The following is a 23886-nucleotide window of genomic DNA, read 5'->3' on the forward strand; positions in this document are numbered from 1 at the left end:
CTGTTTTCTCTGCAACTGGAACTTTAGAGTCTTCTTTCAAATAGTATGACAGAATTAAAATAACATGTTGCAAATCTGGATAAGAAAACAAGATAATTTAAACATACTTCAGAGCTATAGGCTTTGGGCCTGATTTTGCAAAGCAATGAGTGCCCTCAGCTCCTGTGTACTTTATTTGGAATTGCAGGCACAGAGGCTTGCAGAATCAGGCGGTTCTGTTGATGGTTTACAACTTTCCTACAGAAAATGCCACTTTTTTTAAGTGATACAACAGCTGGACTTTTACACAATCAATATCTGTAGAAGCTATTTCAGATGAAAATTCCATTACTGTAGATGGAATGTTTACTTTTAAAAACCTAGAGTTGTTTCGCTACAAACAAGATTAATTTATGGAATAAGGAGCAGCTGCTTCAAATCCATGTGGCTCATTTTCAACCTAGATTGAAGGAATTTGCCATTTTGATTTACATTTATTGTGTTTATATTACTTGCCTGCCATAGTTGATATTCCCAGAACAACTCCAATTGATAATTCTATTTGGGTTCCCTGAAAATAAAAGTTATCTTGTCATTATTTGAGGCATTGATTGTCAGAAGTAAGTTAAGAACATTCATATTTAACATACCAGACTGATGGCTGCTTGTTTTATTATTTAGAAATACAGAGGTAGCTAATACTATAGGTTCTACTGAACCAATATCTCTCTCTCCAGCCTTTCCCATCCCCTTAAATACAGGTCCCTGTTTCAGATATTTAATATCTCATATATTCATTTCATACTATATATTTGTTTCACAGTGGCCATCTACTGGACATCAGAAAACAAGAGTCCCAATCTCAGTGCACTAATTTCCTATTTTAATTCTCTTAGCTAAATGTAAAACTGACATGTTGTTATTCTAACACTTTACATCTTTAAATGCTGATCAAAATAATAAATACTCAACACCACATGAGATACTTAGGGCCTTATTTGTCAGATGGAGAAGACAACACAATGAGATTAAGTAGCATGCCCAACACCTCAGGATCAGTGGTAAAAATCAAGATTAGAAGTAAGATTTTTTGGCCTCTACTCCTGTGCTCATTCCACTAGTTTATTTTGCTTTTAGGAATTATTTTGGCAAAGTTCTAGGGCCTGTGTTATACAGAAGTTCAGACTAGGTGATCACAATGGTCCTTTCTGGCCTTGGAATCTATGAACTAGGTAGAAATATTGAAAGTGTTCCAATTAAACCCATCCAAATTAAATAAAATACTGTATATAATAAAAAGCAGCAGCAGCACCTACAGCATTTCTATAGGACCATTTATCAGCAAGTCTCAAACATTAAGCAATACAACACTCCAGTGTGTTATGTATATATTATAACCATTTTATAAATGAGTAAGACATATTTCATGACATGTCTAACGTCACACAGCAAGTCAGCATCAGTCAACAGAAGTAAGGATTCTTGACTCATTAGACCATTCATGCTGCACAGATTTTAAGAGCAGGAAAAAAAAGGAAGTTATTTTCAAATCAAGCAAAAATAAGATCGGCTCTAATTTTGTCCCTTCAGACAGGAACACCATTATCATGAAAAGGAAAAAAAAATTTTTTTTTTGAAAATATTCTGTATAAATAAATAAAATGTGAAAATATTCCCAGTGGAAGTACTAAAATTGGACTGAAGCTAGCAACATGGTGGAGAAAAAGTCTTCTGGAAGTCATAATAAAAGTGAGGAGTGAAAACGATGTTTATTTCATCGGAGACACTACAGTTCCTTTATCAAAATCAGACAAAGACAAACTTACCGCAGCAATCATAATTGCATTATCCAAAAATCCAAATCCTACAAAAGGTATTGCATTGTGGAAGAACACTGGAAGAAATAAGCAATAAGAGATAAGAATCTATCCAAGTTTCAACTGTTCTTCAAGTGTTATACATAAGATTTAAAAGACAAATTAAGAGACAGACATAGTCTTTCCTCTGCTGCTTCTATAAAGCTTGGCCTTGTTGTCCTGATCTTTTTATTTTCATTGGGTACACCCACACAGCCATAGAAGACCCACGGCAGACCCATAGCTGGCCGAGGTCAGCTGACTCAGACTGCGGGGCTACAAAATAGCAATGTAGACATTCGGGTTCAGGCTGGAGCCCAGATTCTGAGACCCCCCCGAAGGTCTATAATTAACTCCATTACCTTGGTTCCTTAACATGTTCCTGGAGTTTTTTTTAGACTGTCAACTCCTCAGAGCAGGGAATATGTCTTCCTTTATGTTCCTTGGCCAGCGCTGAACACTGTCCTGCACTTAAATCTGCTCCTCTATTTCCTGCTTGAAGAACTGAGTTTCATTTCCATTTCCTGCATTCCCAACCCATCCCTTTTTCTCTACTCCTCACCTTTCCTCTGACAGTTCAAGAGAAGAAATGTCGTTTGATATAACTCAATATTGTAGTAACTTGGTATGGACTATGACACGAGTGCCTTCCTTCAATAAGCAAGCTTTCATTACAGTACAATTCTTTCTCCTTTTTGCTACCATTCTCATCTCTTCTGCCCCAATAGTTCTTAGCTTGTAAGCACTTTGAGGAAAGGACTGTGGCTCTGATTGTGTATATGCATCACCTATCTCAGTGGGGCCTCAGTCCCCATTAGAGACTCTGAGTGCTACTATAATATTAACTAAGAAACAGTATAACGCATATAACTTAAAATGAGTGTTTCCTACATTTGTTTTTAACACCTTTTTTGCTATATTCCTACTGTTTCTGCCACTTGGTGCTTTTTCCCAAGAATATCTTAAAATCTACACTCAGTATTTTCTAAACATACATACAACCACATGGGGGGGGGGGTGTAGAGAGAGAGAGAGAGAGGGAATAGTGAAAACATGAATATTGATTTCACATTGCAGAGAAACTGAATGGATAATAAAAATGTGATTGATACAGCCAACTCATACTACCTAGGAGTGGCACCTATATATAAGCCAATTTTTGGAACTAAAATACCAAAGTTGAATACGTTTCTTTTTGCCCCCCAAGTACATAAGGGTGTATTTGGAATTTTGGAACTATTCTACATGACAGTAAAATTTTTTCCCTTCATATATGCATTTGAAAATGTATAGTGGATTGTGATTTGTAAAATCTGCTATGTTAGCAAACTTTAACAATGAGGACATTAAAAAGGCAACAGATAGAAAACACTAAGTGTGTGAAACATACTGCACTGGCTCTCAAGGTCTGTATTGCCAACTATGGATCTGTAGTAAGGGCCTGATCAAACTCTTAAATGAAGTCATTGAGATTCTAATAACTTCAATAGGCTTTCGACTGGTCCCTGAATGAGTAACACTACAAACAACTTAGACAACTAAAATGGGAAATGAGTGCAGGAATATGTTTGGCCACTTATGTACAAGAAAAATTACTTACATTCTTTCTGTTAATAAGCAGAGCTGAACACATAATTTGTCAAGAAAAATTTAAAGAGTGGGGTGTTTTTATTCCTGTTCATGAATTTTATGTATTTGTTCACTGTTTCAATTACTCAATTCAGTCACTGCATGCGAGTAGCTCTTTGCAGACTAACAGCATGAATATATGTGATATCTGAAATTTGCTTTCATAAATATTCTGCAATATTTGCTTAAATATAAATTGCTTTGGCAAACATTCCTGCCAGTAATTCTTATTGCTACAGTGTTTATGGAAAATGAACACTAAGTAGATCTAAATACAGTTGAAAATTTAAAATATATGTCAACCCAGTATTACACAAATAGTTTTTATTTTGCATTCCCCCACCCCACACACAGATGATAATCTACTTCTTTAAGAAATCAAGGAAGAATTGCTGAAAAACTTGCTTTTTGGTTCAGCCAAGAAAATAATTTACTCAGACACCACTCCTTGCCAAAAAAAAAAAAAAAAACACATTTTGTATCTTAACACCTAAAATTTTGACCCAAACCAAATTCCGAAACCTACATCTATAGGAGAAAATACCATGCTATAACCAGCTCCACTTGATTTCTAAATTCCCAGAAATTTTATCCAACACCTATATTTATACTACATGTGCGCGCACACACACATTCCCTATCTTAATACAGATATTTAAAATGTAATATCTATATGTAGACCACTAAATAAATAAAGTTAAAACTAATATTGCAAGAGGTCAGTGACAAGAATAAGATTGGTCATTAAAATTTCCAGCTGCAAAAAAAAAAAAAAAATGCTACCATATCAACACAGCTTCGAATCAATATTCTATCCTGTATTGGCTTTGAATTTCTTTTCCTATGCAATAAAAGTTTGCACTTGGGTTTTTTGTAAACTAGATATTAGGGACAGTAAGATCCACCAAAGGTATCTGGCTATTTCCCCAATTAGGGTACTATGAAACAACAGCTAGGGTGGTTGCAGATTTTTTTTTTATGCCTCAGTGCACTCCAGGTGTAGGTTTCCTCACTAGTCTCTAATGAAATATGTAGGCAGCTCCCTTTAATGAAAGCAGGAGTTAGAATAAATCTGCAAAATTTTAAAAAGACAAGTATTTAAAGTATGAGGAATGAAAGAATACATCCAACTACATTCAATAGATTTTTTTCTTTTCATTTACCATGTTTCAGCTGTCCTGTGGATGGTGGTGCAACTTCCAACTTCTCTAGATAGGTCAAAATGAAATTAGAAAGTTAGTCTAATCACTATTTACAATTCATTGCAATATAAAATGTTTATGGTATCTCTATATACTCTAGAAGGCAGAAAATAGAAACCAATGTGGTTGTAGTGGAGTAATAAAAATACAGACATAGATCAAAATATTATACAAAGATATCTCAAAAGTGGATTCAAAATAACAATCACTGTGACTAACATGCTCTCTATTAATTTATAAGGTCTCTTAGACTAGTGCCATACCAAAATTATGCAAAACAAGTTGCCTATACTAGAAAAATGTGATGAGCACCTTTGTTATAAAATCCTAATATTGTCTTTCCAATAACACTATACACAATGATATTATCTTTCTAATATCATGGATTTTTCATTGTTGATGCAAGATTAAAAGTAAATAATACTATTGTTGTATAGGCCATTGCTTTTTACAGCAGCAGTTGAGGTCCTGAAGCATAAGCAAGTCTTTTAGGGCCAAAATCAGTAAGAGCCTTGAAGATAAGGACCAAGATCAGGTGATGAAAAAAATCCAACCCGGAATTGCTGGGATCAAAGGAAATAAGTGGTAGTATTTGACAGGCCTTATATGTACTTGAGCCCAGGAAATTAAGTGCAAGTCAGCCACCACTGACCCTCAGGATATGCAGGCACTGCCACCCTGACGTTACCTATGCCTGGATCAGGGACAAAACCTGAAGCTGGGCTTGTCATCCAGGCACTGGACAGGAAAGCTCTCTCCTACCAGTTGCTGCAGCAAGCCTGTAGATATTACATTTCATGGGAAAGCACAAGGGAACTGCTGATTGGTCACTCGACCATTCTCTAACATGCACACCTGTGCTTTGGCTAAAGCCTGCAGAATCTTTATTACAGATGATGCGTGAGAAGGAAAGAACCCAGCTTTACTCTCAGAGCCCAGGGCTGAGTTTAAGGCTGGCAGAAAAAAATTTCTTTTAATAGTGAGCAAGTTTGAATTAGAATAGTTGAGACACAATAACCATAGAACACTATAATGCCATTTTTGCAGAGTCGCTTGGAAGTATATAACACAGTTTTAAAGCACAGAAATGTGTAAGAGATTGTAATCATATTAATATCATTATCTTATCAGCAAGATAGTCCCCAACAATTGAAAGACCAAAACTCTAGATGTAATTAAAGACTTTAAATACATTTCACAATATATTTCTACACAAGAGCTGTTTTTGACCTTTTGAATTTTCAAGGCTTAGCACAACGGATACAATACTACTATTAATTCAATGCACAAATAGGGCGTACATGAGTCTCAAAATGAAAACAGCCCTAGCATCGGATTTCAAGAGAGCTTCTCACCAGACCCTTTGGCTAAGGCACACAATTGAAGGAGACACCAGAGTGTGTCTTGCAGTAGGAGGAATTAAATGGAAAGAGAACCTTATTAACATGTCATTAGAATAACCTATTTAAGTGGAAGAGTAAGGCATTCTATATTTTCTAGTAACTGAGGCCCAGCAATCAACTAGCTAAATGTTTTTTTAAAACAACTTTTCAAATCTAAGTTCTTTACATGTTTATAGTTGATAAATTGTTTTAAAACAAAGTTAGACTTATCGCAAAAGGATAAGCTTGGAAGACAAATCTGAACACTGGAAAAAAACAGTGCTGTATTAATTTGTGCCTAGTTCAGCAAATGATATAAAATCTGCTGACCATGGCTGATTTATATCCCTTCAGTAATATTCTGCCATTTAGATCCATGTTTATTCCTTTCACCTGAAAAGAAAATGATTAGATGAGTGACAGTTGGGGATTATTCCGGAAATCGGTCAAGTGTACTAAGAAGCATGAATGCTATTTTGTGGATGAACAAACTATTAAGAAATAAGGATACAATGAAACTTGCAGCCCTAAAGAAATGCACAGAGTCTACTGGTAATCCAAGTCACAACTTGTTATAATTTTATAACAAAATTATTAGAATAAATCTCTAATATGATAATCCTGCAATCAGCTATTGGCCATATATGATGGGTGCAATACGTAAGATACAGCTAGGCAATATCAAGTCTCATGTAACAGCGTTAAAGATCTAAACAGCATAATTTGTAAAAAAAAGAACAGTTTCAGACACTGTACTGGTCATATTTTAATTTTCTACTCCCAAGCAGAACAGAAAAGATGTCATTGTTAGCAGTTTACTTAGCAGTGGATGCTGGGAAAGGGTGACGAAATAATATGAACAGTTAAGGAAAATACTAATACTGTAGATCAGGGGTCAGCAACTCGTGGCACGTGCAATGATTTTGAGCAGCACACCGCACCCCTCCCGGCCCCAAGCAGGGCCACACGGCAGCCTCTCCCCCCTTCCGGATCTGCCCCTTTCCCAAGTGGGCCATGGCCCTGCACAGTGGTTCCCTGCTGGCTGGAGCCGCACTGCTCCCAGCCCCAAGCAGGGCCACACGGCACCCACTTTCCCCTTCCAACCCCGCCCCTCTCCCAAATGGGCCAGTGCCCAGCAGTGCCGTGCTTGTTGGAGCCACACCACTCCCGGCTCCAAGCAGGGCTGCGTTGCAGCTGCTCCCCACTTCTGGCCCTGCCCCTCTCCCAAGTGGGCCAGGCCCCAGCGGTGCCCTGCTGGCCGAAGCCATACCACTCCCGGCCCCAAGCAGGGCTGCGCGGCAGTCGCTCCCCCTTTCCAGGGATCCCAGGCACACAGGGGCCGGGCAGCCTTCCCCCCTCTCACTCCCGCTCCCTGCTGAACACCTGGTAAGTCACTGGCCAGGGCACTGGGCCCATGGCACATGGGAAAAGGGGAGATTTGGCATGCTCCTTCCCAAAGGTTGCCGACCCCTGCTCTAGATCTAGTACCCCTACCATACACATACTGAAGGATAATTTCTTACCTGGAAGTTAGTTTCTGTGCCTCAGATCCATCAATCCAGAACACAAGTTTCTCTCCGACCTGCCTGTCAAGGCAAAGCCAGCAAATCACTTGCCAAGATAATCATCATCAGGACAGTGAGGGCTTTAAACACACAAAACAAAAGAACCAAAAGAATGTTCCAGGTCTGTCAGAAAGGTAATCTAAAGTCCTTTACAGGAGAGTCCATAAAAAGGAAAGGAACTACACTAGGGAAGAATTCTGGACTGGTGGATAAGATGCACAGAAACCATGTAACGCTTACTTGAGAATCCTGAAGGAGGTGCACTCTATATAATAAATGCTAAGGATGGGGCAAGCAAGAGAGCTAACTAGTTGCCAATTTTACTCACTGTGATAGCCTTATGAGACAGTCAAAGCATGAAGTTTTCTAAAACCAAAAAGTGAGACAGAAGTACAACAAACACTTAAACTATAATGTTTAGTGTACACATTCATTCATTTGCAAGTGGTTGCCTTAGAAATTTCAGGCAAGAAAAGTCAAAACACAAGATGACAGTGTCTAGAAACAAAAAATGTAGGCCACTTGTTGTACATGATATAAATGATTTCCAGTTGCTATAACAGTTAAAGCATGGAAGGATGCTGACTAGTGAAAGGCTAAATATATGCTGTACCATGTTAACCAGTTTAGTTACAAAAAAGCTTATTAAAGCATTCACATGATATGCAGAACAAAGGAAAAAATATGATTCCATATCACCACTGGAAAAAAAAGATATTTATGTCCATAAAATACTCTGCATATTTGTGGTGCTGGATAGATAAAGACCAACATAAAACAATTAACAGGAACCATGGAAACCTGCAGGGAATTATAGTATATGCAGCACTGTTGTAGCCATGTCAGGCCCAGGATACTAGAGAGACAAGGTGGGTGAGGTCATATCTTTTACTGGACCAACTTTGGTTGGAGAGAGAGACAGACAAGCTTTTGAGCTATACAGAGGTCTTCCTCAGAGAGTTTTAGTGACATCTAGAGAGAGTGCCTGATACCTTCCTCAAAATTTCAGAAATCTCTATAGGTATTCAATGTTTCTGTTTACTCAATCCTACTCTTATCTCTGAATATCAAATATTGTACAATACAAGGAAGATTATTTTAAAAATATTTAAACTGAATTGCCTTCACTGCTACTGGACCAAGTTTTGCACAATGTCCACAGAAGGTGCTACAATGAGAACAAAAACATTTAAGGTAACAACAACACAGACACTCCATATTTACTATAAATGTATTACATAAACGTGGTGGAGATTGAACCCAGAACCTCTGGATCTAAAACTCTGAGCTGCTACTGGATAAGATAAAAATATAGGTTTCTTAACTGAAAGGCCATAGCAAACAAACCTGTATGTGTGAACCAGACATTGAAGGAGACAGTCAGACCATGTAGGATGATTGCACAAGGAAAAATAACAAGCTTTTTATATGTATGCATGGTAGTGACAAAGGTGTGCTTGGCACTTCATATGTACGTGTTAACATGAGACTCCTTCCCTGAAGAACCTACAGTCTGCACGTTTTTGTAAATCACACACGAAATGCAAATGTTGTATGTTACTACAGGATGGTCAGAGTTTTCTTTGAGTGACAAATTCTATCTTTGGTGCTGATATGGTGTGCCTTACCAAAGTAACTGAGGACTCGCCTTTTTTTTTTTTTTTTTTAAATACCCTCACAACCTTTGGCAGTGCTATTATCCCCATTTCACAGATAAGGAACTAACACACGGAAAGACTTAGTGATTTGCCCATGATCCCCTAGGTTTGAAGCAGAGAAGGGAATCGAAGCCAGTTCTACCAAATGCCAGGCTAGAGCCTAAAACAATGGAAGTCTTCCTTTCTCTTCCAACTCTATTTCAGTACCTTAAATTCACAGATTTTATAATCACAGAACAACAGAAATGTTGGGCAGGAATTGACTTCGGAAGGTCAGCTAATCCAGCCCCCGGCACTAAGGCAAGACCAAGTAAACCGTAAACTACCCCGACAGGTGTTTGTCTAACTAACCTGTTCTTAAAAACCTCCAATGATGGGGAATCCACAACCTCCCTTGGAAGCGTAATCCAGTGCTTAACTATCTTGACAGTAAGAAAGTTTTTTCTAATATCTAACCTAAAATCTCCCTTGCTGCAGATTAAACCCATTACTCCTCCTCCATTTAGTAGACAGAGAACTAATTACAGTCCTCTTTATAATAGCCCTTAACATATCTGAAGGCTTATCAGGTCTCCCCCTCAGTCTTCTAAGACTAAACATGCCAAGTTATTTTAACCTTTCTTCTTAGGGCAGGTTTTCTAAACCTTTTATCGTTTTCATTGCTCTCCTCTGGCCTCTCTCCAATTTGTCCCCATCTTTCTGAAAGTGTTGTTCCCAGTACACAGTACACCTACTAAGGCTCACCAGAAGCAAGCAGAGCAAGACAGCCGCCTCCACTGTCTTACATATGACACTGCTGCTAATACACCTCAGAATGATATGAGCCTTTTTAGCAACTTCATCACATTGTTGGCTCATATCCAATTAGTGGTCCACTACACCCTCCAAATCCTTGTCAGCAATACTTCTGCTTAGACAGTTACTCCCCATTTTGTAGTTGTGCATTTGATTTTTTCCTTCCTAAGTATAGTACTTCGCACTTATCTTTACTGAATTTCATCATGTTAATTTTCATCATGTTAATTTCAAACCAATTCTCCAATTTGCCAAGATCCTTTTGAATTCTAATCCTGTCTTCTAGCAACCTGTCTACTAGCAACCCTCCTAGCTTGGTGTCATCTGCAAATTTATTAAGCATACTTTCCACTTCATTATCCAAGTCATAATGAAAACACTGACTAGTGCCAGACTGCTGTGGGACCCCACTAGATATGTTGCCCCAATTTGACTGCAAACCACTGATGACTACTCTGAGTACAGTCTTTCAATCAGTTGTGCACCCACTTTATAAGTCATTTCATCTGACCACATTTCCTTTGTTAATGAGAATGTCACGTGGGACTGTCAAAAGCCTTACTAAAAATCAAGTTATATCACCTCTACAGTTCCCCCCTCCCTATCCATACCCAATAGGCCAGTAACCCTGTCAAAGAAGGAAATTAAGTTGGTTTGGCATGATTTGTTCTTGACAAATGCATGTTGGCTATTCCTTATAATCATATGATACTTTAGGTGCTTAGAACTGTTTGATTATTTGTGCCAGTATCTTTCCAGATATGAAGTTAGGCTGACTGATTTATAATTCTCCAGGTGCTCTTTGTTCCTCTTTTTAAAGATAACTACTATGTTTGCCCTTCTCCGGTCCTCTGGGACCTCACCCATCCTCCGTGATCTTTGGTCTTCTTAGGGCAGAGAAGACAAATCTGCCTGATTTCTGGAATGGCTGTGGGTTGTCATATGGGTTCTTTTTCGGAGGTAGCCCAATTAAAGGGAGTGGTCTCTCTTCCTTCTCTGTGAGTAATTCAAGGTTGGCTAAGAAGTCCCAGACATACCATCTACGGAGCTCTTTTAGGGGCCTTACTTTCCACAGCGGTCCCCAGCGATGAGGCCGGCCTCCTCATTGAAGCAGTGTCTTCTCAAGCAGGCAATCTTAAATCTCTAGCCATCTGCATCCTCTTTTTTAAAGGACTTACAAATAAAGTGCCTTTTCTTAGTGTGTCCTTCCCCAAAGCACAATCAACAGTGAGGACTGTTATTGGGGATAGCCATCCCAGAAGAAGGACAACACTTAAATCCCGGGGAGGGCATCTGACTGGGAGAAACTACCCAATTAGTACAATCACTAATTAAGTATAACTATACTATCACGATAACCAAGAAAATTAAAAAAAAGCTGTGAAGACAAGTGCAAGGAAAGATCACACTAAGCACTCCGACTCTAGCTGTGGGCAACAAAAAGGACCTGAGGGGAGTCAGGGGAGCGCCACCTTCACATAGTCATGGGAGGGGCACCCTACAGGAACTGCTAAGCAAAATTCTGACTGATGTGATGGGCACGCACACATCTGAGTTGATTACATGTCTGCAACCACTTGAAGAATAATTGGAATAAAAGCCATTCCCTCAGTACTGCAGAGGAACTTCTTCCATTGTCCCAACACGTAAGACTGAGTCCATCTCTTGCTGTAACAGTCTAGAGGTCCCTGAATAGGGACAGGGTGGTGGGCAGGGAAGGTAAGGAACAGCAAGGAATATCCCACTGAGATTTAAAAAACCCAGCAGTCTGTAGTAATAAGTTTCCATGCTCTCTGAAAACAAAAAAGACGGTCCCTAAAAGTGCCCAGTCGTTCTGCAAAATGGCTTGTGACCAAGGCATCAAAATGATTGCTTCAGGGTGGTCACAAGACATGCAGCATGGGATATTGCAGGCTAGCCAAAGAGTTGTTTCCTTAATTCCTTAAAATAAAACTAGTCATTTCTGCTATTTATCTCTAGATGTCATATTTGGCTGATTTGGTTGCCTAAATCTTTCATGGATCACCACAACTACTAGGGAGTGAGATACATGATGAGTACAGAAGTACTCAAAACCAGTCAATGTCACCTGACATTTTTCCACCTTCTCAGAGGTTGGCACAATGGATACCAGCATGTCAGATATTCTTTGCTGGCTCCTATAAATGTTTTGTTAACTGGTAATACTAGGCAACCCAACATAAAAGAGACCCAGATTTTGAATATATACAGCTAATTGGTCACCTTAAAAAAAAATCAACACATTAAATGCCTGTCTTCACCAATTTAAAAACAAGAAGTACAAAATGAATAATTCAAACAGGTCTCCCAAAGAAACCCAAAGAACAGAGTGTAAGCAAACTATCACAAATAAATGGAATGTGGCAGACAGGCTAAGGAGACACCATTTAATAAAGTAGAAAGAAGAGAAACAGAAAATGCTGACATACGTCATGACTCTGCTAAAGTTGAGCAAAACCTGGGCTACATATTAAAAAATTGTCATATGGCTATCTAAAGAACAACGTATTGCAATGAACATTGCAGAAGTACCTACAACGTCTTTTACATAATATTGAGAGAGTTTTTTTCTGATCTTCTGCCTTTAAAACCAAGTAAATATGGTTCATAGGAGACAAAAACTGAAAATTCAAAAAGCCAGCAGAGGTGAAAGAACAAGAAAGATATGTTTAATTGCAAGCGCTGTTAGTACATGTCCCAAGACTCAAGCAAGCATATTATTTGTTATAAAGGAAAGTTTCATACACAGAAAAAGAGTAAACTAAAAGAAAATGCTTTTAGTTGTTGGAAACAGTTCCATGATATTTTTAGAAACAAGCTATCTAGCCATTTCTATATATTTTAAAAAACGGAACTAATGTAACAAAACTTGTGACAGTTGCCCTGACTATGCTGCTTGTATACCGCATCTACCTGCATCCCACTGTCTACTTTTACTTTTTATATTGTAAATTCCTAAGGGCATAGACTATGTCTTCAAACTTCTGTACAATAGCTAGTACACTTTGGTTAAATCAGATGGGCAGCGGCTAAGAGTTGGCAACTCCAAAGTAAACTTTGTGTCATTTTCTCCTTGCTCAAGTAAAACAATGCATTTTATTTTCTTTAAATTTAGATGACACACCAGAACTAAGTCTCTGATGAAGAAAATAAAATAAGTATATGCACACTTTGAATACCGCTTACGCCTGCTAATGTGTTAACTAGGAAAATAATTTGAACTGTAAAAATCAATCTATACATTTCGTGTTAGCAGAATGTTGATCTCTCCTAAAAGTCTTAATATGTCAAAAAAGTAACATGTTTTCCTCTAGAAAAGTTAGTTAAAAATCTAACTTCTGACAGGTATAAATTCATTACTTTTACAGATATAAGATTACTGCTTTTTACATATATTTTCAAACTTAGACCCCTCTCCTGCAAACACTTACGCATATACCAAACATTGTATCTGTAAGTAACGTATTGACTTTAACAGGATTACTCACATACTTGAAGTTAAAAGATGGGTAAGCATCTGCAGGGCCAGGGCCAGGGCCCAAGGCTCATATTTTTAAAGGCTTGTAAAGGTGTGCAAGCAAAGTTTAGGAAGTAACTTTGCACAGAATATATATATGCAAAATTGCACATCTCAATTTTTGAAATTTAGGCTTAACTCTAAACTAGACTATTCCATATCAGTTCACCTATGAACAGTAATTACTGCTTTGTATTTTTTAAAATGAGCAATATGATATTTTTAGTGGTGAAAGTATTTCAACAATGGGGTACTGAACATTTAGTGTACCAGATGTAGCTCTTTCCCAGCAAAGTGAATCTGATGGAATAAGGTACATGGCGCCAATATTTAAAGAGTGAACAGAGCTATTTCAAAGTCAGCACATCTGTTTCAGCATTAAATAGAAGTTAAGGTATAGTTCAAAAGCCTCTCCACAGGGACATGGAAAAGGAACATCTTTCTACATTGAGCTAAAAAAATTCCCATAATCAATGTTGGGCTTAGTGGACATTCTTGAGAAGGTAGTCATATTGATGCAATTATAAATAGAACTGCAAACTTTAGTCCTGCTAAAAAAACATGCCAACTGCCTCAAAACAAGCAAGCAGAAGTAAGTATGTCAAACTGATACTTTGCGAAGTTTTTCGTGCTGCATAAAGCCAGCAAACGTAAGAGATTTTACCATACCAAAAGTACTAGTTGACTCTGGTGATGTTACCCACTTCATTGGCTTCTCAAATGGTACCAGTGGCTTTGGGAATTTGGAAGCTAAACATTTTAAAAAGCAAAAACAGGAACAAATCACTATCTAGTAGCTTATATAATTTTAAACAATTCCAGCTAATATGATTTACCTGCCAGAGAGGATAGGGCCTTTATAACTGATGGAGAGTTAACTCCCATGGATTGCAGCATCACTGTCTTTAATAAGATATTTTTGTGACAGTAAGGTCTGCAGCATCAGACTCTGAGAATTTCTAGATGTAAATAGAGAACTCATATGCAATATCAAATTAAAGAAGTGGTCTTTATAAAAACATACAGACAGAACATTGCAGAATGGAGCACAAATCGAAGTCAAGTAAATGAATCATAAAATGAGTTGAATTTCACTGACCAGTATATTGCTGAATCTAGTGTAAAAAATGGACAACTATATGATATTTAGACATTTTCTGAGAGAAGTTTCAGGCTAATTCTGTTTTAAATACATAAATGCTTCCTTTGTAATTTAGAAGACTATGAAACCCCACTTCATTTTTGATACTCTAGCAATATATCAATAACCTCATCCTGTTTTCTATATGAAGCTCCCATTTTCACAGCTTATACACATGGAATGTACCTCAGTATCAGGTCCTAAACAAAATCAACACGATGTTAGGTTTGCAAGCTTAAACACAAAACAAGTCAGGAAATTAAAGTTTAATTTGTCATAGCAATTTTAACTTGCCTATTCTGCGCATAATGTACGTATTACAGTAGACATTTAATCTAGCAAAAATACCACGTATGAATAGGAAAAGATAACATTCCTATGAGAAATTTAAAGTTGAGTTTCCCAACTACTTAAATTAGCAATTTTATTGTTGCATTAACATGGGATTTTGGATTTTTTTTTAAAAATAGTTTAAAAACATAGAGGAATATAGAAATAAAGAAAATGAGGTGAAGAACTGTTGAGTTATGCAGCTCTGTAGTGCAAGCAAAGGTAGTTATGCAACTAGAAACTAACATTTTTCCACTGTTCAAGAGCAGTACACGTTAAAGCTTTTTAATTTTATAGATTAATATTTTTCAAGCTCTCAGTTCAGAAGACTCGTAACTGAGATATCCCATGAAATGCCTAGTCTTCAATCTGCTCTCCCTTCTCTACCTGCATCTGGTGCTGATTCTTTTGCAGGCTATCAGAGGTGCTATAACCTTAGTGCCACCCATATTTGAGGAGGGGAAAGATTAGCATGAAACCTAATTCAGACTATTTTTACAAAGCAAAACAGTTTCATCTAGGGATGCAGAAGGTGAGGAAATCCAACTTTCGACCTTATTTAGATGTTGAGGTAGTTGCGGTGTTCACCTGGTCAGAGAGGTCTGACCCTGATCTCTATAAACCAATAGTTACCTGTGAAGTTTTTAGCCCAATGGAACATTCAGTAATAGAGTTTCCCATCTGAACAAGGTAGAATCCACAATTCCAGCCTTCAGAAAAATGTGTGAATGGGGCAGACAAACAAGGCCAAATTTGCTTTGCACAGCAGCTTGCTTCATTGAATACTTTGAGTCAGAAGCTGCTGTGGCAATTTTGTGGATGAACAAAGGCTCATGATTCTGATAAAGAAAATGCATTTTTCCCTCAGAACAAGTATTACACCAAAGCAAATAAAGCAAGATTCAATTCTGAATGTCCCTTAGTTGGGCTGATTTGCATGTATTATATACACACATTCTCCTTTGCCAAGAAAGCCATGTATATTATTCACACCTTAACTACAACTTCTGCTATTTGAACAATTTTTCAAAGAGCATTTTTAAAAATAAAATTGAACAAGCCTTTTAAAGTTAAATGTGATTTATTGCTGATAATTGAGCTAATTGCTGTACATGTCAATACAGAGCAGCAATGAAAGGCTTCTGACTTTTTACTGTGGCATAAGTGCTTACCAATTACATTTTCAACCACAAAAACCAGTTAGCATTAATGTATGTTGCTAGCTAAGCTTCTCTACAAAGCGATATTAAAATAAACTATCATAAATAATTGTTAGATTCCCATAAATTGATGCTTTGTGTAAATTACATTCAAAGTACAGGCAAGATTGACCAACGTTCAAAGTCTATTTCTATTGTTTCAATTTTATTTTAACATTTTAGACAAGCTATGCAGCACTTGCTGGACCTTTAGACAGAGGCTCCATGGACTTGACACTAGTCTTAGACACTCAGAAAAGAAAGAGCACTGTGCGATGGCGGAGGAAATTTATATTTCCATCTGAAATATCAGTCTCAATACCTCTCATGAATTAACCTTTTGCACTCACCAGTGGGTTTTGCAAACATGCCAGCTGAAATAGCTTGCTGTCACATTGCATTAGAACTGTTTGCACTGGTCAAAGCCGCCTACCCTTGCAAAACTGTTACAAATGTTTGGCAACACAAAAATCTGTACAATCACTATTTATCAAAACAATGATGAAACTATTCATTTTATTCTCCCATTGGGGGGGAAAAAAAAGTATCTTCCTTGGGCAAGCACAATTTATATAAGACTAAGCCAGAAAGCAGATGGTTCCATCTATGCACAGCTCAAAATCCACCTATACATATATACAATAGCCATAAAGGGTTGCCAGAAAATCTTCCCTTCAGCTTCAACCTTATCTGCAATATCACACTGGCAGAAATGTTCCCCACAGTAGACCAACTAGTCCACCCAGAATATGCACACACCCTTAGTCCCACACCCCACTCATTATAAGGAAGCTTATTTTGCAGAAGAAACAATCCCCACAGAATCACGTAGGTGATCACTGAGCCAAAGAGCGGCACTCAATCCATTGGCCTTGATAGACTTTGTACACTGCTCTGAGATGTTTTCATGAAAGTCACTTAAGAAATGTAAGTTTGACCAAACAAAACAGAAAACCTGAATGTAATAATCTTTTCACTGAAAACAAATATTCTTTCTACAGTCATTTCTTAATTTTCATCAGAAGATAGTTTTGTTACATAGAAGGAAATGTAGACGTGTAAATGAATCTCTGTGTAAAGTCATTTTCAACACTAGCGATAAGTTTTTCCACTACTGTAGTATCAGCAATACCTTCCTCCTCTGATCGTGTTCAAAAGGGAAGAGGCAGGGAGGAGGAATTAACTCTGTCCCACTGCTCAGCAAAGCTTATTGGGGCACCACTTTCTACCCAGAAAATAAAGCAAAACTGGAAGCATTTCTGATATATTCAAAACAGAAAAAAGAGGAATTTGTCAATCCCACCATTTGGTGATTTTATGGTTATAAAGAGGGAGGAAGCACTCAATATATGATGCAAGCCCACTCCATCTGTGTGACTTTAGCATGATGTTTGCAAGGTACAGGCATGACATTTACAAACTGTGTATTTTCCAGGAAGAATGGAAGCTCTGAGACATAATCCTCAAGCTTTTCTGCTTAAGAACAACTTGCAAAGAAAATCTGCGTTACAAGCAAAAAAAATTAAATTGTTGTTGTTGTAGATACAGCACACTATGTAGTGATGTACTATCAACATTTTAATATGGAGCGCTTAAAAAAAAAAGTATTCCACCTCAGCTGGCAAGACTTATAGTAAAGTACAATATTCTCCTGAAAACACTCCCTAAAAATCCAGTTCCATACTTTTCTCCTCCTCCTAGTCCTCCCACCCAGAGCTAGATGCTCTCCCTCCACTGCTCCTGTGAGAGGTTCCTCTATGCTGCTCCCTTCAGAACTATTGTTTGGGCACTGCCAAGCACACAGACTTTCTGACAGAGGACTAAAAGTATAAAGGAGAAGTTCCATTTTGTTTTTTGTTTTGTTTTTAAAGTACATTTCCAGCCCTTTTCTAGATAGGCCTGATAACATCAACCAATGTAAATCAATCAGTAGGATTGGGAAAAGAAAACAGCCCCTAGGATCCACTTTGGCAACAGGAAGCTGGAGGCACCAAGAGTTCTCCAACTAACACTTACCATAAAACAAATCAGTTATGTTTGGAATGCATCCTAAGGAATTATCCTATAAACTCAGCACATCCCTGATTTTCCACAGGCTCACCTAACTGTTAGGATTGGTGGCTTCTAAATCTTAAGGACAGTGGCTCTGGCTTATCTATCTGACAATTGTTCTTCAGCGCAGCAGCAGTGACAAACAGGTGGGTTATTCTTCAGCCTCTGCTATTAGCGAAAGCTGCAGGCAAAATGTCGTGCCATATCTAGCTGCAAGGCAGTTGGTAGACGTGTTACCGGTCAGCTCTGTGTTCTTGGGGAACCAGGGCACAAAACCCCTACTGTCTCACTCACTTGAACCCTAACACACACACCCCCACCAGCCTCTGCTTGAACCAGAACCAATCAGAGACGGATTTACCAAAAGCAATAAAAAGGCAGCGGGGGACACACCAAAACCCCTCCAAACAAGGGTGACAGGATTAAGGCAACTCCCCTAGCCTCATCTACATCGAAGATGGAACAAGGAAACATCTCTATTAGCATACTGAATGGAGAATCAAGCTTCAAGGCAGGGACCACACTGAACTCTGGGATCAGCAAAGCAGGGAAGCACACCATGATGGGAGATCTCTGCTCCAGATGTTAATGAACCCACACCTATACATACCCACCTCAGCAGTTATCAGACCAATTCTAGTCATAGAGCCTTTTACTGATATCCAAAACACTGAATCTGCCTGATTGCATTGAGAGCTACCTGGAAGGAACACTGCCCATAGCCAGGAATGATCAGTTCCTATTGTCCAGCATAAACAAAATGATTCTGGTATACTCCCTTGAGTCATCATTTACCCATAAACAAACCTAGTGTTCTCCCTTGAACCATTGTTTCTTCCCTACAAAAACCCCTACCCAAGTTCAAACCTTTGTTCTGATGCCTGGATCCAAAAGCTGCATCTGTTCCACTGGGAATATAAGGCATATAAGGATGGCAGCTTGGCAGTGCTGCTCTGCCCCGCCTCTGGAGTCCATGGGCATATAAGGGTGGCAGCTAGAAAGTGCTGTTCAACCCAGCCTGCTGAGTTCAGGGACAAATAAGGGGTCAGCTGTGAGTGCTGATAAACCTGGTCCACTCAGACATGCCCTGTTAGTGTGTGTGTGTGTGGGTGGGTGTGTGTACATGTGGGTGTTTATTTCAGTCTGAGGCTGGAGGAACCCAACCCTGGGAAACTTTGGTCCAGCAGGCTAGCTCCATTGGGAGGGGACTTGCAGAAGGAAGAAATAAAAGCTCCATATACAAACACAAGTAGTACATTAATAGAATTACAACCCCCTCCAGGAAAGTAACCTTAATAAATGAACGTACCCCCAAGGTGACAGGCAAATCTGGTAACAGATGGATCTATATTCTTCTTGGTAATTAGTTGGGGAACAGGCCCTCTTTGGTTCTTGATATAAACGAGTCTCCCGACTGCTTACAGTCTCCCCTAACTAATGAGAGATCTGCTAGGCACAGAAGAGGTAGGGAAGGAAGAGAGTCAAAAACCTACCCTAACTAGGAATTCTTGGTCAAAAAGGTCACATACAAGACTCCTCTTCCATAAAGGTGTATTGTGTCAAGAGCTGAAGCCTCAGGATACATCAGAAGACCACAGACATGAACCAAGCTTAAGGAGTATACGGTCACAGAACTGTGCAAACCTTTTATCATTTTCTTATCAAGGAGAAGAAAGTTTGTTAGTTGCAGCAAGCATGGCAAGTTAAACAGAAATGTCAAAGGCTGAATTTCTAGTAGCCTTTTAACAAAAAGTTGACCCCAAAGCAATACAAACAGATGAATTCCAATATGGCTCCAGCCAGTCAATTCCTTAGTGTCTTGCTGTGCAACAAGAAACCAGACCCAATGCACAACATTACCAAATTCAGGTTGCTAAACAGCAGGCTCAATCCAAATAAAAAATAAAGGTGATGTTGGAAGATCAGAGAAAGATATTGGAAGATGTGGTGAAAATAACTGTTCCTCAAAGAGTACGTCAACACGGCAAAGGAAAACCCACAGCTGGCCTGTGCCAGCCAACTCAGGCTTGTGGAGCTCAGGCTGAGGGATTGTTTCATTACTGTGCAGATTTCCGGGCTCAGGCTGGAGCCCGAGCTCTGGGACCTTCCCAGCCCACGAGTTCCTACAGCCCAGGCTCCAACCCAAGCCCAAAAGTCTACACAGCAATGAAACAGTCCTGTAGCCCAAGCCTAAGTTGGCCAGTACAGGCTTTTTCTTTGCTGTACAGACAGATCCTTTGAGGGTATCTTCTCCACGTGGAATCAAGTTAGATTCTCAATGATCTCCAATAACCTTTCAATAGCTAGGATCACTTGCACCCTTTCTCCCACATTACATCATTCTCTTTTCAATGCTGACCTTGCAACCATAATTTGTACTTCTGTCACCTCGAGACTAGACTATGCTCTACTTGGGGCTGCATTTTAAATCCAGTGGGAAGCTAAAATTAATGCAAAATGTGGCAGCCTACTCAGTAGGTGGAGCACCCCATTGTGAGATTATTCCCTCAGTGCTCCAAGATCTGTCCTGGCTGCCTGTGGATTATATCCCTAAATGACTTGAGGCTGCCTACTTAAGTGATTGCCTCGCTCTACATGCCACATTGCTAAAGTCATCAGTGGAGCCAGATCCCTCTCAGCAAGTTGGCAGGGCATTCTGCATGAGGGCCCCTTTCCTCTGGAATACACCCCACACTGACCCAAAACAGCCTAGACATGTAGACCTTCAGGGGAGACTCCAAAACATTTTAGGGGGATTTTTGGAGACAAATGCTATTTGAGGGCTAATGTTCACTGAGGATGGGTCCATTTAGTTTTTATTCATACTATGTGAGATGCCTGCTGAGTCGTCTGTTCATGTTAATTGTGCTTTTAAACTAACTTTATGAGTGCCCAGAGTGTAAGAAAGCCTTTTAATTGTACAGATCTAGAACAAACAAGAAGTCATCGTTAATTCAAATACAATAAAGATTCATATGACCTGACTGTTTTGCTCCTGTTTAGTTTTCTAAATACTAAGTTAACTGAGATACATAGTAAGGATTTTATAGAAACGTAGTAATAGAGGAAGGCCACCATACAGTAACTAGCAATAAATTAACAAACTACTTAATGCAATCTGTTTATCTCTGTATCAATCTTCAAACATTATGTTGAAATAAAAAAAATCACATTTCTTCCTGTCTTATTTAATCACTGACTAACTTGCTTTCGCAACTAAAAGAATACAGCTATGTGCACCTCATATATTGCTTTGCCAAAAGCTAACAGTAAAGCGCCACGAAAACACTGAATTCTCTCAAGTGATATTCACAAAGAAAACCAGTGACATTTTGAAAGATTACTATCATACAGAAAAGTATCCTATAAAGATAGCATTCATTTACACATTTACATAAAAACACATTATTTCTTCAGTTAAACAATGCTTCTAGTGCTGAATGTTGTAGCTCTTTTCCATTTACTGCAATGCTTCCTTGTGACTTGCACTGTACATCTACAGGCTATAAAAGTGCCCTTTCCAAGGACATATATTACAGTACAGTAGAACATCAGAGTTACGAACACCAGAGTTATGAACTGACACACACCTCATTTGGAACCGGAAGTACACAATCAGGCAGCAGAGACCAAAAAAACAAATACTATACAGCATAGTACTGTGTTAAATGTAAACCACTAAAAAAATGAGAGAAAGTTAAAAAGGATTTGACAAAGTAAGGAAACTGTTTCTGTGCTTTCATTTAAATTAAGATGGTTAAAAGCAGTATTTTTCTTCTACACAGTGAAGTTTCAAAGCTGTATTAAGTCAATGTTTGAAAGAACAACCATAACCTTTTGTTCAGATATAAACAACCTCCATTCCCGAGGTGTTTGTAATTCTGATGTTCTACTGTACTACCAAAGTCATAGAAACCGACCCTCAAAAGTGAGTTGATTTCTTTAATAAGTTATATCAAGAATATTTGTAATAATCATTTTTATTTTATGACATCCAATGTTAAATAATAAGAGTCAGAATTTCAAATTTAGTACTTCGCTTAACAGGTTTTCTGTTTGGTTTTTAGCGTTACATCAAGTTTCGAGAATAAAACTGAGCGAAAAATTTAAAAAGTGGCCACCTGCATGGCATCTTTGGAAGCTTATGAACTAGCTGCTTTGACAAACACAAAGATTATGCTGCCAAAGAATTGCCAAGATATAGGTCTTTCAAGGTGCTGAAGGCAGAGGGCATTGTTCTAATGCAATGTTACTGCACAACAAAGAAAAATTTACCTTTTATTTATATATCTACAAAGAGATTATATATCATTAGTACACTTTTTTGAAGTGACATTTTACTTGAGTCTCCTACTTACTTTATTGCTTTTTAGGGATTGAATTGGCCTAATGCAGAAGAGGGAAGAAAGGCAGAATTCTTACTAGCTCAGACCTCAATGCTTCCCTGAATCAATAAATTATGCCAACATCCAGAAAATTCATGCAATTTGAATACCTAGGCCTTATCCACACTAGCACTTATGCCAGCAAAACTTTTGTCATTTGGGGGTGTGTTCCCCAAACAACATAGATTTTGCCAGCATAAGCACTTGTGTAGACAGTGCTATGTCAGTGGGAGACACTCTCCTGCTGACATAGCTACAGCCACTCAGTTCAGGTGGATTTATTATGTCCGACATAACACGGCTACATAAGTGCTTATGCCAGCAGAACTTATGTTGCTCAGGAGGGTGTTTTTTCACACCTGTGAGCTACAAAAATGTTGTCTACACTAGCACTTATGCTGGCAAGGCCCTAGTGTGAAAGGGTTATTTGGAATCATTTCATTTCTTTTCTCCACAGTCTGTCATTTTATATCCATCTTTTTTCGTGGAGTTCCCAGATGCTTCCCTAAAATCTGACATGCCAAATCTCTAAATAGCACACTTTAAAAAGCTCAAAATAGACCATTCTGTCTAGAATGATATAGCAAGCCCTATTTTTAATACTTTGTTTTCTGCTTCTCTTTCTTTTAAATTTGTTTTTTCTAATATGGTAAAAAGTTTGCTTTTTCTCCCCGCTGTCCTTTACCAACAACTTGAGGCTAGTATTAATCTGATCAATGCCCAGTATACTTTCATACAGATTTCACTATACCCTCTCCCAATTTGATGCTGGACAGTTTTCAGGTTATTCACAGATTTTGTCTACTGGGGCAGTCTCCTGCATCCTTCTCCTTCCTAACACCTTCTGGAGAGCCTCTCCCACCTGTTTCTAAAGCGCTTCAAACACAACTTGCTCCACCCAAAATATGTTTTATTCTTCAAGGTACAGAGCTAGGCAAGCAAGGAATCATTCCACTATGCGTGTTCCTACTTTTTTTTCTGTCTTTAACGGAAAACTTTCCGTGGGTAGCTCTGGGCCCTGTGCTGAACTCATTTCACTCACAGAGCAGCTAGCTCGCCAAAGTCCCCCGCACAGCCCCACCCACCCACCCGAGCCCAGCTGCTCGGACACCTGGCTGGAAGCCCAGGCAAGCATGGGGAACCCTTTCCCTGTCACTTACTTTGGGGGCTGGCTG

At 38.7% G+C, this 23886-nt stretch overlaps 1 protein-coding gene across 2 annotated transcripts in view; it reads right to left on the reverse strand.

The window, feature by feature from the left end:
- Positions 1 to 23886, reverse strand: part of TMEM65 (transmembrane protein 65) — a 41459-nt gene that overhangs the window by 15722 nt on the left and 1851 nt on the right. Inside the window, exons 2-5 of one of the 2 annotated variants that reach the window (XM_067531154.1) lie at positions 14274 to 14354; positions 4628 to 4672; positions 1806 to 1873; positions 496 to 550 (exon numbers count right to left, since the gene is read on the reverse strand). In XM_067531154.1, the coding sequence (XP_067387255.1) occupies positions 496 to 550; positions 1806 to 1873; positions 4628 to 4672; positions 14274 to 14354 (249 nt within the window). The remainder of the gene's footprint in view (positions 1 to 495; positions 551 to 1805; positions 1874 to 4627; positions 4673 to 14273; positions 14355 to 23886) is intronic. The other variant, XM_067531162.1, reaches the window with a different exon arrangement.

This window comes from Emydura macquarii, unplaced genomic scaffold, assembly GCF_026122565.2.
Source record: "Emydura macquarii macquarii isolate MOO-44397 ecotype Brisbane River unplaced genomic scaffold, CSIRO-AGI_Emac_v2 contig_369, whole genome shotgun sequence".
NCBI lineage: Eukaryota > Metazoa > Chordata > Testudines > Chelidae > Emydura > Emydura macquarii.